Source organism: Bos taurus, chromosome 8 (assembly GCF_002263795.3).
Source record: "Bos taurus isolate L1 Dominette 01449 registration number 42190680 breed Hereford chromosome 8, ARS-UCD2.0, whole genome shotgun sequence".
Classification (NCBI taxonomy): Eukaryota; Metazoa; Chordata; class Mammalia; order Artiodactyla; family Bovidae; genus Bos; species Bos taurus.
Genome location: NC_037335.1, coordinates 60,540,352 through 60,554,337, shown reverse-complemented (window position 1 = coordinate 60,554,337; position 13,986 = coordinate 60,540,352). Strand labels below are relative to the sequence as shown.

The window sequence follows — 13,986 nt, the reverse complement described above, 5'->3', positions numbered from 1 at the left end:
CCACCTTTAAGAAACTCAGAGGAAGAAAATTTTTCTAGTGGAAAATAAAATCATCAGATAGAATAGTGCATCCAAAACAGGAAACTAACACTCAGACACTGACTGTCCTACTTCTAAGCTACTGTCCAGGCAGACAGGAAGAGTTGAGAGTCACATTTTTTTTTTTTTTTTTTTCTTCCTTTTCAGAGAGGCGGAGCTCAAGATTTAGTTTGAAATTCAGACGGCTATTTATGACTGCTCTGTGGTAGTTAAACCAAGAGAACAAACGGCTACTCTGCTCACTGATTCAGACACCAGATACAGAGCTCCGGGATGGAAATTAACGTGTATCCTCACCATGCCTTGGGCTTTCCAGGCCCCCATGTAAGTAACTTAGCGATTTGATAGAATTTTATCATTGAAAATGCAATCAGGGAAAAAAAGGAGAAAATGGTCAGGAGGAAGAGGAAAAGCTTTGGTTTTAAATCTATCACACCTAGAAGTTTTTCTAATGTCATTTTTTTTTTTTTTTAACTGCTGACTCCTGGTAGCAGTAATTCTTTGGTTGCTAGATGTCTCTAAGTTCCTGTGTTGAAACTCACAGCCTCTTAACAATTCTAAACAAAAAACCGAAAATGAAATATTTCCATAAGATTCCTGATGCTTTCCTCACATAAAGAGGGTAAGCTTTTACTTTTTGAAACATCTGCTTCATAAATGTAGTTTTTTCCCATAAGTGCAGTGTTTACTGCAATTACTTTTATTTTTTCCTTTGCTTTTGAAACATGGTATATAGAGCTGCCTGACTTGTAGTACTTTTTCTCCCAGCTATTTACCTATTGACTGACTATACTGGTGAGGGAAGTACATTTTTTAATTTAATTAGTATCTGAGCCAAATTAAATGGAAATTACTTATGTTTATCTATATATAATATATATCATATCATATGCTATATTATAACATAGCTTATTTAGCCTCAAATTTTTACTGAGAAATATGGAAATGCAGATGTTTCAGAAAATCATCATCACAATTCAGTTTGGTGATTTATTAAAAAATATGTCTATATATATTCAATTTAAAGATCATTTATAGCTAAGGAATTGATTTATAAGCACCTTTCAATCAAATTATGTCATTCTTACAATTATTTTCAACACAGTCTACTAGTTATATCACTAATGCCTAATTTCAATTTATCTTCTTCAATGAGAATTTATTATTTTTTAATAGCACTTCCATTTAAATTCAGGGTCAGATTTTCTGATCTTCTAGTTGGAACTTTGTAGGTTTTTTTTTTTCCTCATGTCATCAATGAAATGTGAGAAATGGTTGTCTCTGGTTACAAAGTTACTCCTATTTTTCAAGTGACTGCTTTTTTAAAATTCACTTTGAAATGACCATTTCATCTATCTGCCTAATGTTTGGTTGTTCTACCACCACATCAGCTGTGAAATTTCACATGGAGTATGGCCGCTTTCAAGTCACTCTCCCACTTGATAGTCCAACCATGTTTTCCAATACTTCTCAACAGAACTTCTCCTGTCAGGGCTAGTCTCAATCCCTCCTTATTATCTTCAACCACACTGTATTCTCATCTAGGAAAATGCTCATGTAAACTGTAAAATGGGTAGGATTTCATGGCAGACTGAGTTTGAGAAAGAAAAGAGAAGTCAGGAGCAGCTCCCAGGTAACTGGGAGGGTGACTACCACCACTGAAAATTAGAATGGAGAAAGGCCAGGTGTGGGGGAAGAGGAAAACTTCACTGCGGCAAACTGAATTGAAATGCCCATGGAACACATGCGGAAAAAGGTATCCTAAAAGGAGTTGGATATTTGGATTTGGACTGAGAAGGCTGGGCCACAAGTTCAGATTTAGAAATAATGTTAATGGTTGTTTTTTAAGCCCCGCAAGTAGATGAGATCACACTGTGCACTAAAATGAGATGAAAGGAAGGCTAAATAGGGAAGCCTAGGAACCTTTAAGTAGGGGTTTGGTGACATATAGCAGACAGAGAAATTGGAGGTGGGTGGCAAATCAGGAGATATCATGAAGCTCAGGAAGAAGAAAGCTTTGAGAATAAAGCAGTGGGGACTTCCCTTGTGTTTCAATGGCTAAAACTCTGAGTTCCCAATGCAGGGGGCATGGGTTCCATCTCTGGTCAGGGAAGTAGATCCCGCATCCCACAAATACAGATCCCGCATGCTGCAACGAGGGCTGAAGAGCCCGTGTGCCGCAACTAATGCTCAGCACAGTCAAATAAACTGATTAACAACCACAACAAAAAAAGATAGAGCTGTGACCATAAGTGTAAAGAAGGGGTTAAGAGAATAGAAGGTGGAGGGCAGAGAAGATTCTGTGCAATGGGCAGTTGGATGAAGTGAGCTGGAAAAGAGGGAACCTGGCCAGGAAACACCACCGTTTATTGTAACATAAGGTGCAATAAACTGGGTTTCCACGGAACTTTACTCCTCATGCAATTAAACAATGTCGAAGAGTCTATTTAAGACTTATGTAACTACTCTATATAAAATATTACAGAAAGAGTTCTGAACTGGCCAAGAGTAAAAGTATAACAAACTGGGAGCCAGGAACATAATAAAAATCTGGTGAAACAGGTAGGGCAAGAAATGTAGTTGGCTGCATTAGGCTAAGAGTGAACCGTGTATTTCAAGACAGATACACATTTTATTGGGTGAGTTATGCCTATCACAGGTCTGTCTCTCCAACCCATCTCTTGCTTCAGGTCCTCAATCACAAATTCAACATATCCAGATCAGATCTCATTGTCTTCTCACTTACTCCAGTCCATCCCCAACCTGCTTCTCTACTTCAGGGACAAGCACTGCCAGCTACCCCATTGCTAAAAGTGGAAACCTGTGTCATTCATTCTTTTCCATTGGCATCTTTTCCATCTCATCTCTGCCATCAAGTTACATTCATTTTTTCCTCACATTCTTTTTTTTGGACAGGAAAGTATGATTTATTGGTGGGCGTGAGTAAGGAGGGAATAGTGTCAAAGTTCTCATGAGTGCAGGCCCGCTATTTGTCCAGAGGGTCACGATTAGGAATGTATTTGACCCCACAGTCATCCAAGACGAGCCGCTTTTCTGCCACCATGTTTTCAAATTCATCCACATTAAACTAAGTAAATCCCTACTTCTTGGAGATGCAAGTCTCCTGGCAGCCCAGGAACTTGAATTTGGCCCTGTGTAGGGCCTCAGTTGGGCTTCCCTGGTGGATCAGACAGTAAAGAATCTACCTGCAATGTGGAAGACCTGGGTTTGATCCCTGGATTGGGAAGATCCCCTGGAGGAGGGCATAGCAACCCCCTCCGGTATTCTTGCCTGGAGAATCCCCATGGACAGAGGAGCCTGGAGGGCTACAGTCCATGGGGTTGCAAAGAGTTGAACATGCTGCTGCTAAGTCACGTCAGTCATGTCTGACTCTGTGTGATACCATAGACGGCAGCCCACCAGGCTCCTCTGTCCCTGGGATTCTCCAGGCAAGAATACTGGAGTGGGTTGCCATTTCCTTCTCCAATGCATGAAAATGAAAAGTTAAAGTGCTCAGTTGTGTATGGCTCTTCGCAACCCCATGGACTATAGCCTACCAGGCCCCTCTGTCCATGAGATTTTCCAGGCAAGAGTACTGGAGTGGGTTGCCATTGCCTTCTCCCAGTTGGACATGACTATGTGACTAAGCACAGCACAGGGCCTTGATCATGTACACCTTGTTCTGCAACTTGGACATTATGATTTGGCCAATGTGGACCCTGGCCACTCTGCCCTGGGGCTTTCCAAAGGCACTACACACACGTGTCTGGAACCTAGATTGGGGACAGCATGTCAATCATAAATGTCTACTGGAAAGGGCTGTCTCCAAAATACCTTAGGGCAACCTGCACAGGCTACAGGCTTCCAACACTAAGGAGGCTGCTGTTTGCAGCCCTTGCACACTAGGCCCCCATGGGGAAAAGAGAACAGTTGGCTCAATGGGCTGAAAATCTCTACATTCTTTTGACTCCATTCTCTTGCTTTTCAGTCCCACCACCACCACTACCGTACTAAAATAGTGTTCTTAACTGGCCTACCCTCTCCTAGTTCTTCCTCCTCTTCCCTATCCATCTCCCACAATTCTAATGAAGTAAATCTGATCAGGTCCCTCCGTGACATAGCTGGCTAATTAAAAAAACCTCCCAGTTCCACTGATGAGAAAGAAGGTCTGATCTGCTTGGCATGACATCATGCTAACAAGCCCTGCCCTACATCTTGGCTGACCCAGCCTAACCTGCTGACTCAGCCTTGCCCCACATCTTAGCTGCATCTCAAGACTTTCTGCCTCCTCACATCCACCTTCTAACACTGCTAAGTTTCTCCTTGTTCTTTAACTCACCATGTTCCTTTACATTTGATTTACACTAAAGCCTGAGCAATAGTATTGTTCTACTAAGATCATTAGCTTGGGTGCTGGAAGAGGGCAGAATGGGAGAAGTTGAATATAAGTGATTAGGACCAGCCATAGAGAAAAGAATAGAGGTGGCCATGACCTTCGTTAAGAGATGTGATCCTGCATTGAACTCAGTGCTTATTAGACTGTATTTCTTAAATAAATCACAATTCAAGGGAAACAAGTATATCTAATAGAAATAATGTCAAAGAATTTGTAATTTGATGAGAGAAATAAGACATAGAATGAGGCAACTAATGTGACTGATTTTTCCTAGGTTCATTATAAAATGTCAAATTAATTGCTTTACACTCATAAATATACCACTGACTCAATGGACATGAGTTTGAGCAAACTCCAGGAGATAGTGAAGGACAAGTAAGCCTGGCATGCTTGGGGTTGCAAAGAGTTGGACATGACTTAGCAACTGAACAGCAACAACATACATATATACAGACATTCAAAGATACTAGATAACTAATAATATATTAGTATAATATTAGTATAATTAACTGATCGATGTACTAATTAATTAGTATAACTAATTATAATTAGTATAATGCTAATATAATATTAGCATAATATTAGTATTAGTATAATAATAATATATGTGAAACATGGTGGCAGGAAAGTGGATCATCCTGGATGGCTGTGGGATCAAGACAAGTCCTACAGAATTTGGAGGAAGACAAGAGTATTTGGGGATAGAGTGTTCAGGTTACATTTACAACAGAGATAGAACTTGCAGTCTGAGTAGGGCATACGTAGCAGGAGGAATAACCTTCTAATTATGGGAAATGACACAAACAGAGGCAGAAGAGGATGTGTTCAGGGCAGAAGAATCTGGGTAGGGGAATTATATTGATAAGGACAGGAAGAGGTCAGGGTGTGATTGTGGGGTCCCTTCAATGTGTACTCGACCCCTCGGCATACCTACATACTTTACCTAGCAGAGAATGGGTACCACTGAAGTTGTTGGTTTTTTTTTTGGTCACACCTAGTTCCCTGGCAATGGATGAATCTGTGCCTGCAGTGGAAGCACAGAGTCTTAACCACCGGACATAGTGAATGCAGTCTTTTAAGCAGATTAATCAGGCAGTAGTGTGCAGGACAGATTAGAATAGAAAGGGAATTCAGGCTGAAAGAGCAGTAGCACAGTAATCTAGGTCTGAGATGTCATAGTTTTTTATTCTAAGACACTATTGAATAATGGGTTTTTGTAATAAAAAGCTCTACATTAAATGTCTACACTGATTATACAATTTTAGGTATATAAAATTATAAAAATGCTGGCATCTCAGAATTAAGAACATAAGATAACGATCTGAACTAAGGTGATAATGAAAGGAATGAGAAGAGTAGATGCAAAAAAGAAAAAATCTTGAAGAATTTGGATATTAAAAGTCAGAGGAGGTTAAAATAAGATTCCATTGTTTTGAGTCTGAATGAAAGTGACAAATTGTTACCATTAAAAGAAGTGGCAAAGTCAAGAAGTAAAAAACCAAACTAAATTTTATGTAGAGTTGGAGGTGAGGAAATATCTAGCAGACAGTTGAAGATATTGGCTTAGAACTAGGAAGAAAGATCAGGCCAGAGTATTATCCAAGGAATTACCTACATACAAGTCATAGTTGGGATGGAAAGCTGAGAGTGAATGACATTCTGAAAGACCAAGTGTGTAAAGACCAGTGAGAAAAGGTGTCATTGCAAGGGAGTGCCCACATTTCAGGACAGAAAGGAGGGTAGGAGAAAAAAAACAGAAATCATTTGAAAGTTTGACTTAGATCCAGAGTAGGAGCATGGAAAACATGAGGAGAGATTGAGGTCTTCTTTTCACGCTTAGAATTTATTGTCGTTCACCATGTATATTTGAGTGTGTCTTAAGTATTCACAGTCTGGGCTTCCCTGGTGACACAGTGGTAAAGAATCTGCCTGCCAATGTAGGAGATGCAGGAGACATTGGTTCGATCCCTGGGTCAGGAAGATCCCCTGGAGGAGGAAATGGCAACCCACTCCAGTATTCCTGCCTGGAGAATTCCATGGACAGAGGAGCATGGCGGGCTACAGTCTATGAGGGTCACAAACAGTTGGACATGACTGAGCATGCACACCTCTAAGTATTCACACAGGTATGAAGAAGCCCACAGTGGCATCCAAAGGAACGTCCATGTGGGCCTGCACCTTCATCCTTAGCTGGATGCCAAGTACTAACTGTGGGCTGTTCCTCAGCTCCAGAGGTTCTGGACATATACCTGGGCTGGTTCCTCAGCTGTTGTGAAGAAATCATGAGATTTTTCTGAAGGTTTATTCCTTAGGAGATCCTTTAAAGTCCAAAAGAACATACTTCCCACATTACTCTTTGATGAGCAGTTATTTAGGAATGTAATTTTGTTAATCCAACTTTTTATAACAGGATCAAAGTTAAAAACCAACTAGTTTCTAACACTTTTCCAGTTCAGCTGGAATAACTGTGCCAGTTCAGCTTTCTGGATCCTGCTGGTCAGGGATGACTGAGCTCTCTCTGGCTTAGCTCATTGCCCTAGCAAGACAGATAAGAAACAAAAGTATTTATTAGTGCAAAATATGATACTTTCATAGCCCACAAAAATACATTATGAAATTGTCCAATGAAGGGCAATATTTCACAAAAACACACACATGGTCATTGTATTTATTTGTACTTTTCTTCTATAATTGGGAAAACTAGCACAGGCATGGCTCACCATGGCAGGCACTCTAAAAAGCTAATTGGCTGACATGATTAGTAACTGGGGATGTGAACAGTGATGATATTATCCCCAAATATGAACCTGAAAAAGGCTCCTCTTCTTGTCACAAATATTTTAATCAGGATGTTTGTAAGCATATCTTATAGTCTCATGCTCTTACAAACCTGAAGTTGACCCATACAGTTCGTTCACATTGTTACTGAATTATTTTCAGCCAGTATAAACAACCCTCACATGACTTTCCCAAGAGGAAAAGAAGTGCTTTCTCCTCTATATAGTGAAGCCTCATCAGTGTCACAGAAGTAATTCTCTCTTGTGAGGAGGTACCCACCTGACTTGGTTAGGCTGTAAGCAATCTGGCTTATGCAGTGATACTTCTTTGTAAGGTGTGCTTTATCTCTTTATATACTCAGGAGACTCTGACAATTAAAAGGTCATGGCTGAAATACAGAGTGGGGTAGAGGGAACAGCTAAGGCAAGGATATTTATTAAACAGAAACATCCAGATAATATGGTGATTAATTGCTCAGCTTTTCCCATCTGAGGTCGATTTCTTCATGATACGGGCCAAGAGCAGGAATGGCAAGTTCATGTCACCATTTCCACCTCTTTTCCACACACATCCCACCCACCCTCCCCCCTCCCCCCAAAAAACCCACGTGGAAGACACCACAGTTTTTTTTTCCATTGGACTAAGTCTTGGAGTTTGGTGTTAGTATCTTCTGACTCCAAGGAATAGGGAACCTTAAGAAAAAGAGGATTTATTTTAAGGATACACATAGTTTGAAGTCAGAGAGTTATTTAGGATCCAAGGCAAGTCAGAGACTGTATTCTTGCCCTATGGCCCCCCTGTTCAACCTCTCGTAATATATCTGTGCTCCCATTCCTTGACTGACCAATCTTCTTTATATTCCACAGTCTAAATGCTTCAGAGAGTCAGTTTAACATGCTTCCTTAATTACCATTGTATCTATTACTAAGCACAGCTTTGGTTCCAGGTTCTGTCATGGGTCATGGATAGGCAGCTCTTGGTTAGGCAGCCCATGGATACTGGTACTTTTTGTCTTTATCTTAGTGGTAGTTATCCAAGTGTGTTCAGTTCATGAAAACCCAAAATTCAACACATGCTTGTTATGTGCAACTTTCTTTGTTGTATTTTAATAAGTTTATTTTTTTAATTATGCCAAACTGATCTCATTCTCTTTTTTGAAGCACATCAGAAGAATGTCCAGGCATATATGTTGATTTTAAAGATATCTTTAAAAATTTTCTAAGACCATTATGTGTAATTCAGAGAGATATGGGCTGTATAGTAGTTATGTGAATTCTTAACAACTTACCCAAAAATTGACAATTAAGATCACCCTGAAGACAGTTTTCTGTCATGATGTATGTGGGTTCTCCAGTACAGAGAGGAAATGTAGGTCGAGTATGTGGGATCAAGGGCTGGGCTTTTCTGCTTAATAGCTGTTTGACCTTAAGGAATTTTTCCTTCTGTGCTTCAGTCTTTCTATCTATGAAATAGAGGTGATAGAGTCTACATCTTAAGATGGTTAGGGGTACTGAGTGAACATAAAGTGTTCAGAATAGCAGGCTACTAACATGTGGGCAGAGAGGCTTTATCATTAAGGTAGAGTAGAGGTAGAGGTGGGTAGAGGTAGAGCACTGTATCATTAAGTCACCAAGTTAAAGAGCAATACAAGTCCCTGTTAGGATAAATGTGCCCAAAGTGCCAGATGAACATCTGTCAGGGATGCTGTAGAGAGATCTCTTCTGTTAATGAGAAGGCTGAATTAGATGATCTCTCAAGGATTCTTTGGTGATCTAATTGTGCCCTGAATACTAAATTCTGTTTATGGAGTAATTCTATAGTTTCTCACTAAGAAGGGCTGGAGTCACCCATAACAAAATGGGTGTGCTTTGGAAACATCTGAGAACCCGGAGAACCAGTAGCTCATCCATCTAACGTTAGGTGAAAACATGAGAAAGTTCAATAGCCCCAAGCTTGTGAAAAACAACTACCTGTAAAACTGAAGAATCAAGAAAGAAACAGAGAGGTTTGTCTGCTTCATTTCTTCTTTAAAATGACCACCTGGCTTTAGCCATCATCTGGAATGTACTTTAGGCTCAAAAGGAACAAACATACACCTTCAGTGATTTGCCAAGAGTATCAAGGTAACTGCCTTGCTTTGTTTGCAAGAAATGTTTGCTAAATTTTTAAAACTCTGATTTTATTACATTACAAAGCCATCAGTACTTTTTTTGCAGTTTGTAGAGCCCTCAGATTAAAACCAAAGGAAATCAAACCAAACAAAACATAATGACTTGAGGAGTGGCCAAGAAGATGGAGCAGGAAGACCTGGTGTTCACCTCCTCCCAGAGGCACACCAAAATTGCAATTATTTACAGACAAAGTAATGCTCAAAATTCTCCAAGCCAGGCTTCAGCAATATGTGAACCGTAAACTTCCAGATGTTCAAGCTGGTTTTAGAAAAGGCAGAGGAACCAGAGATCAAATTGCCAACATCTGCTGGATCATCAAAAAAGCAAGAGAGTTCCAGAAAAACATCTATTTCTGCTTTATTGACTATGTCAAAGCCTTTGACTGTGTGGATCACAATAAACTGTGGAAAATTCTGAAAGAGATGGGAATAACAGACCACCTGACCTGCCTCTTGAGAAATCTGTATGCAGGTCAGGATGCAACAGTTAGAACTGGACATGGAACAACAGACTGTTTCCAAATAGGAAAAGGAGTACGTCAAGGCTGTATATTGTCACCCTGCTTGTTTAACTTATATGCAGAGTTCATCATGAGAAACGCTGGACTGGAAGAAACACAAGCTGGAATCAAGATTGCCGGGAGAAATATCAATAACCTCAGATATGCAGATGACACCACCCTTATGGCAGAAAGTGAAGAGGAACTAAAAAGCCTCTTGATGAAAGTGAAAGAGGAGAGTGAAAAAGTTGGCTTAAAGCTCAACATACAGAAAATGAAGATCATGGCATCCGGTCCCATCACTTCATGGGAAATAGATGGGGAAACAGTGGAAACAGTGTCAGACTTTATTTTTTGGGCTCCAAAATCACTGCAGATGGTGACTGCAGCCATGAAATTAAGACGCTTACTCCTTGGAAGGAAGGTTATGACCAACCTAGATAGCATATTCAAAAGCAGAGACATTACTTTGCCAACAAAGGTCCATCTAGTCAAGGCTATGGTTTTTCCTGTGGTCATGTATGGATGTGAGAGTTGGACTGTGAAGAAGGCTGAGTGCTGAAGAATTGATGCTTTTGAACTGTGGTGTTGGAGAAGACTCTTGAGAGTCCCTTGGACTGCAGGGAGATCCAACCCGTCCATTCTGAAGGAGGTCAGCCCTGGGATTTCTTTGGAAGGAATGATGCTGAAGCTGAAACTCCAGTATTTTGGCCACCTGATGTAAAGAGCTGACTCATTGGAAAAGACTCTGATGCTGGGAGGGATTTGGGGCAGGAGGAGAAGGGGACGCCAGAGGATCAGATGGCTGGATGGCATCACTGACTCGATGGACTTGAGTCTGTGTAAACTCTGGGAGTTGGTGATGGACAGGGAGGCCTGGTGTGCTGTGATTCATGGGGTCGCAAAGAGTTGGACACGACTGAGCGACTGAACTGAACTGAACAGACAAAGTATCCATAAGAGCACCCTGCTGCTGCTGCTGAATCACTTCATTCATGTCCGACTCTGTGCGACCCCATAGACGGAAGCCCACCAGGCTCCCCCATCCCTGGGATTCTCCAGGCAAGAACACTGGAGTGGGTTGCCATTTCCCTCTCCAATGCATGAAAGTGAAAAGTGAAAAGGAAGTCGCTCAGTCGTGTCCGACTCTTAGCGACCCCATGGACTGCAGCCTTCCAGGCTCCTCCGTCCATGGGATTTTCTAGGTAAGAGTACTGGAGTGGGGTGCCATTGCCTTCTCCGAAGAGCACCCTGAGGACTAACAAAAAAGGTCTTCTAAAAGCTAAAGTTACAAAGAAGGAACCACAGTGAGGAGGGGAGGAGGGGAGGAGATGCGGTTAGTCAAGACTCATGTCACCCAGGTAAGTGATGCACAACTGGGAGGATAATTACAGTTGCAGAGGTTCTCCCCCAAAATCAGGGGGTCCAAGCCCTGCATTGGGCTTCCCACCCCAGGGATCCTGTAATGGGGAGACCAGCCCCCAGAACATTTTACTTTGAAGGCCAGTGGCACTTTCTTTAGGGAGACCCAGAGAGTTATGGGAAATAGAGACTCCACTCTTAAAGGGCACACACAAAATCTCACACACTCCAAGATGCATGGCAGAAGCAGTCATTGGAAAGGAGCCTGGAGCAAACCCACTTGCTGATCTTGGAGAGCCTCTTGTAGAGGCAGGAGGCAACTGAAACTCACCCCAGGGACATAGATGCAGCCATTTCAGGGAGGTCAACCTACCAGGAGGGCACTGGCGCTGGCAAGCACCACTTTAGAGTCTTCCCTGTAGCTTATTAGTGCTGGAAACTACTTGCCCACCAGCCAGTCAGCAGCAGTCCAGGGATGCCTGAGGCCAGGTGCCCCAGATGGGCAGGGTCTTGACCTCACCCCCTAGCAGAAAGGACTCCTTGAGGCTCCAGCCTTGCGCCAGGACACACCCTCACCTACCAGATGGCCCAGGACGCAGCCCCACCCACCTAGTGTGTCTACATCAGCTACAGAACCTTCAGCCCCTCAGTCAGGGATCCCAGGACACAGCTCCACCTGTGGGTTGACACTAGTCTTGGAAAGAGGCCTCACCCACCTCTGGTAGACACCAGCTCCATGAACACCAAGACCCCGCAGCCAGCTGTGTCAGGACCTGGTGCACAGACCAGCAGGCTAACACCAACTCCAGGAGCAGCAGGACCTGGCCTCATCCACTAGTGGATGGGCGCCAGCCCTGGGAGCCCTGGGCCCAAGCCCCACACACCGATGGGCTGACCCACGCTGGGGTCACACGGACCACTGCCAGCCATGTCAAGACCAGGCCCATCTGTTAGCAGGCCAGCGCCACTTCAGGGTAGATTAAAGACTTAAACGTAAGACCTGAAACCATAAACTCTGGTAAGAAAATAGGCACTACACTCTTTGACACTGGCTTTAGCGATTTTTTTTTGGATGTATCTCCTCACAACAGAGGATGAGATGGCTGGATGGCATCACTGACTCGATGGACGTGAGTCTCAGTGAACTCTGGGAGTTGGTGATGGACAGGGAGGCCTGGCGTGCTGCGATTCATGGGGTCGCAAAGAGTCGGACACGACTGAGCGACTGATCTGATCTGATCTGATCTGATCTCCTCAGGCAAGAGCAACAAAAGCCAAAATAAACAAGTGGCACTACATCAAACTATAAAGTTTCACACAGTGAAGGAAACTATCAACAAAATTAAAAGGCCGCCTCCTGAAAGGGAGAACATATTTTCAAGTGATACATGCAATAAGCAATTAATGCCCCAAACACATAACGAACTCATACAACTCAACATCAAAAGACAATTTTTAAATGGCAAGAGATCCTAAATGGACATTTTTCCAAAGAAGACATACAGATGGCCAACAAGCATGTGAAAAGATGCTGAATGTCACCAATCATCAAGGAAATTAAAATCAAAACCACAATAAAATATCACCTCACATCTGTCAAAATGGTTAGCATGTGCTGTCAAAAAGATAACAAATAACAGCTGTTGGTGAGGACTTGGAGAAAAAAGAAACTTTGTGTATTGTTGGTGAGAATATAAACTGACATAGCCACTATAGAAAACGGTAAGGAGGTTTCTCAAAAAATTAAAACTACCATACCATCCAGAAATTCCACTTCTGGGTATTTATCCGCAGAAACTGAAAATACTAAGTATTAGAAAAGATAATGCTCCCCTATAGCAGAGACCCAGAAATCCAGAATGGTCATCTTTACCCATAGAAAAGTGATCTTAAAAACCCAAGAGAAAATGCTTCCTACAGCTTCTTGCTGCAACTTCATCTCAAGAGAACATAGAAGAAAATCCTAAAAAGGGATAATTTAGGGTTAAATGATTCTATGAACACAGAACTATTCAACTATATATGAAACTATAAAATTCTCAATATTGGTCAAAAAACCACAAAATCTATGAGTGGCTTAATAAGTGTATAAATTGTCAAAATTATATTTCCTATTACTACAAGTATTTATATTTCTAGTTACATTTTCCCCAGCTATCATCTTAAGCATTATTTCAGAAACATATTGTACTTACAATATAAACACAAAAAGTGCACATATTTTAAGTGTACAATATGAAATTTTACAAACTAAACACATCCATGTAATAAGCCGCCAGATAAAAACTGAACATTAACACTGTTTTGATATTATTTTTTATTCAAGAAAAGAAAACTGTTCTGGATAGGGTCTTCTCCAGCACAATTCAAAAGCATCAGTTCTTCAGTGCTCAGCCTTCTTTATGGTCCCACTCTCATATCCATACATGACTACTGGAAAAAACACAGCTTTGACTATGCAGACCTTTCTTGGCAAAGTGATATCTCTGCTTTTTAATATGCTGTCTAGGTTTGTCATATCTTTCTTTCCAAGGAGCAAGCATCTTTTACTTTCAAGGCTGCAGTCACCATCCACAGTGATTTTGGAGCCCAGGAAAGTCAGGTCTGTCACTGTTTCCATTTTTCCCCCATCTTTTTGCCATGAAGTGATAGGACTGGATGCAACAATGATCTTAGTTTTTGAACGCTGAGTTTTAAGCATCAAGAGGCCCTTCAGTTCCTCTTCCGCTTTCTGCCATTAG

General features: G+C 41.7%; 1 protein-coding gene and 1 non-coding gene across 5 annotated transcripts in view; one reads left to right on the top strand and one right to left on the bottom strand.

Moving 5' to 3' along the window:
- The first annotated feature begins 206 nt into the window (after positions 1 to 206).
- The window catches only part of GNE (glucosamine (UDP-N-acetyl)-2-epimerase/N-acetylmannosamine kinase), a 59,855-nt gene continuing 46,075 nt past the window's right edge, over positions 207 to 13,986 (top strand). For all 4 annotated transcript variants that reach the window (XR_009495488.1, XM_059889287.1, XM_005210123.5 and 1 more), the window contains exon 1: positions 207 to 363. Coding sequence is in view for 3 of the 4 variants with exons in the window: in XM_005210123.5 (XP_005210180.1) it covers positions 313 to 363 (51 nt within the window). In the remaining variant the exon portion in view is untranslated. The remainder of the gene's footprint in view (positions 364 to 13,986) is intronic.
- On the bottom strand, positions 3,857 to 3,988 carry LOC112447912 (small nucleolar RNA SNORA70). Its single transcript, XR_003036179.1, has one exon. It is a non-coding gene; the product is annotated as a small nucleolar RNA SNORA70 (small nucleolar RNA).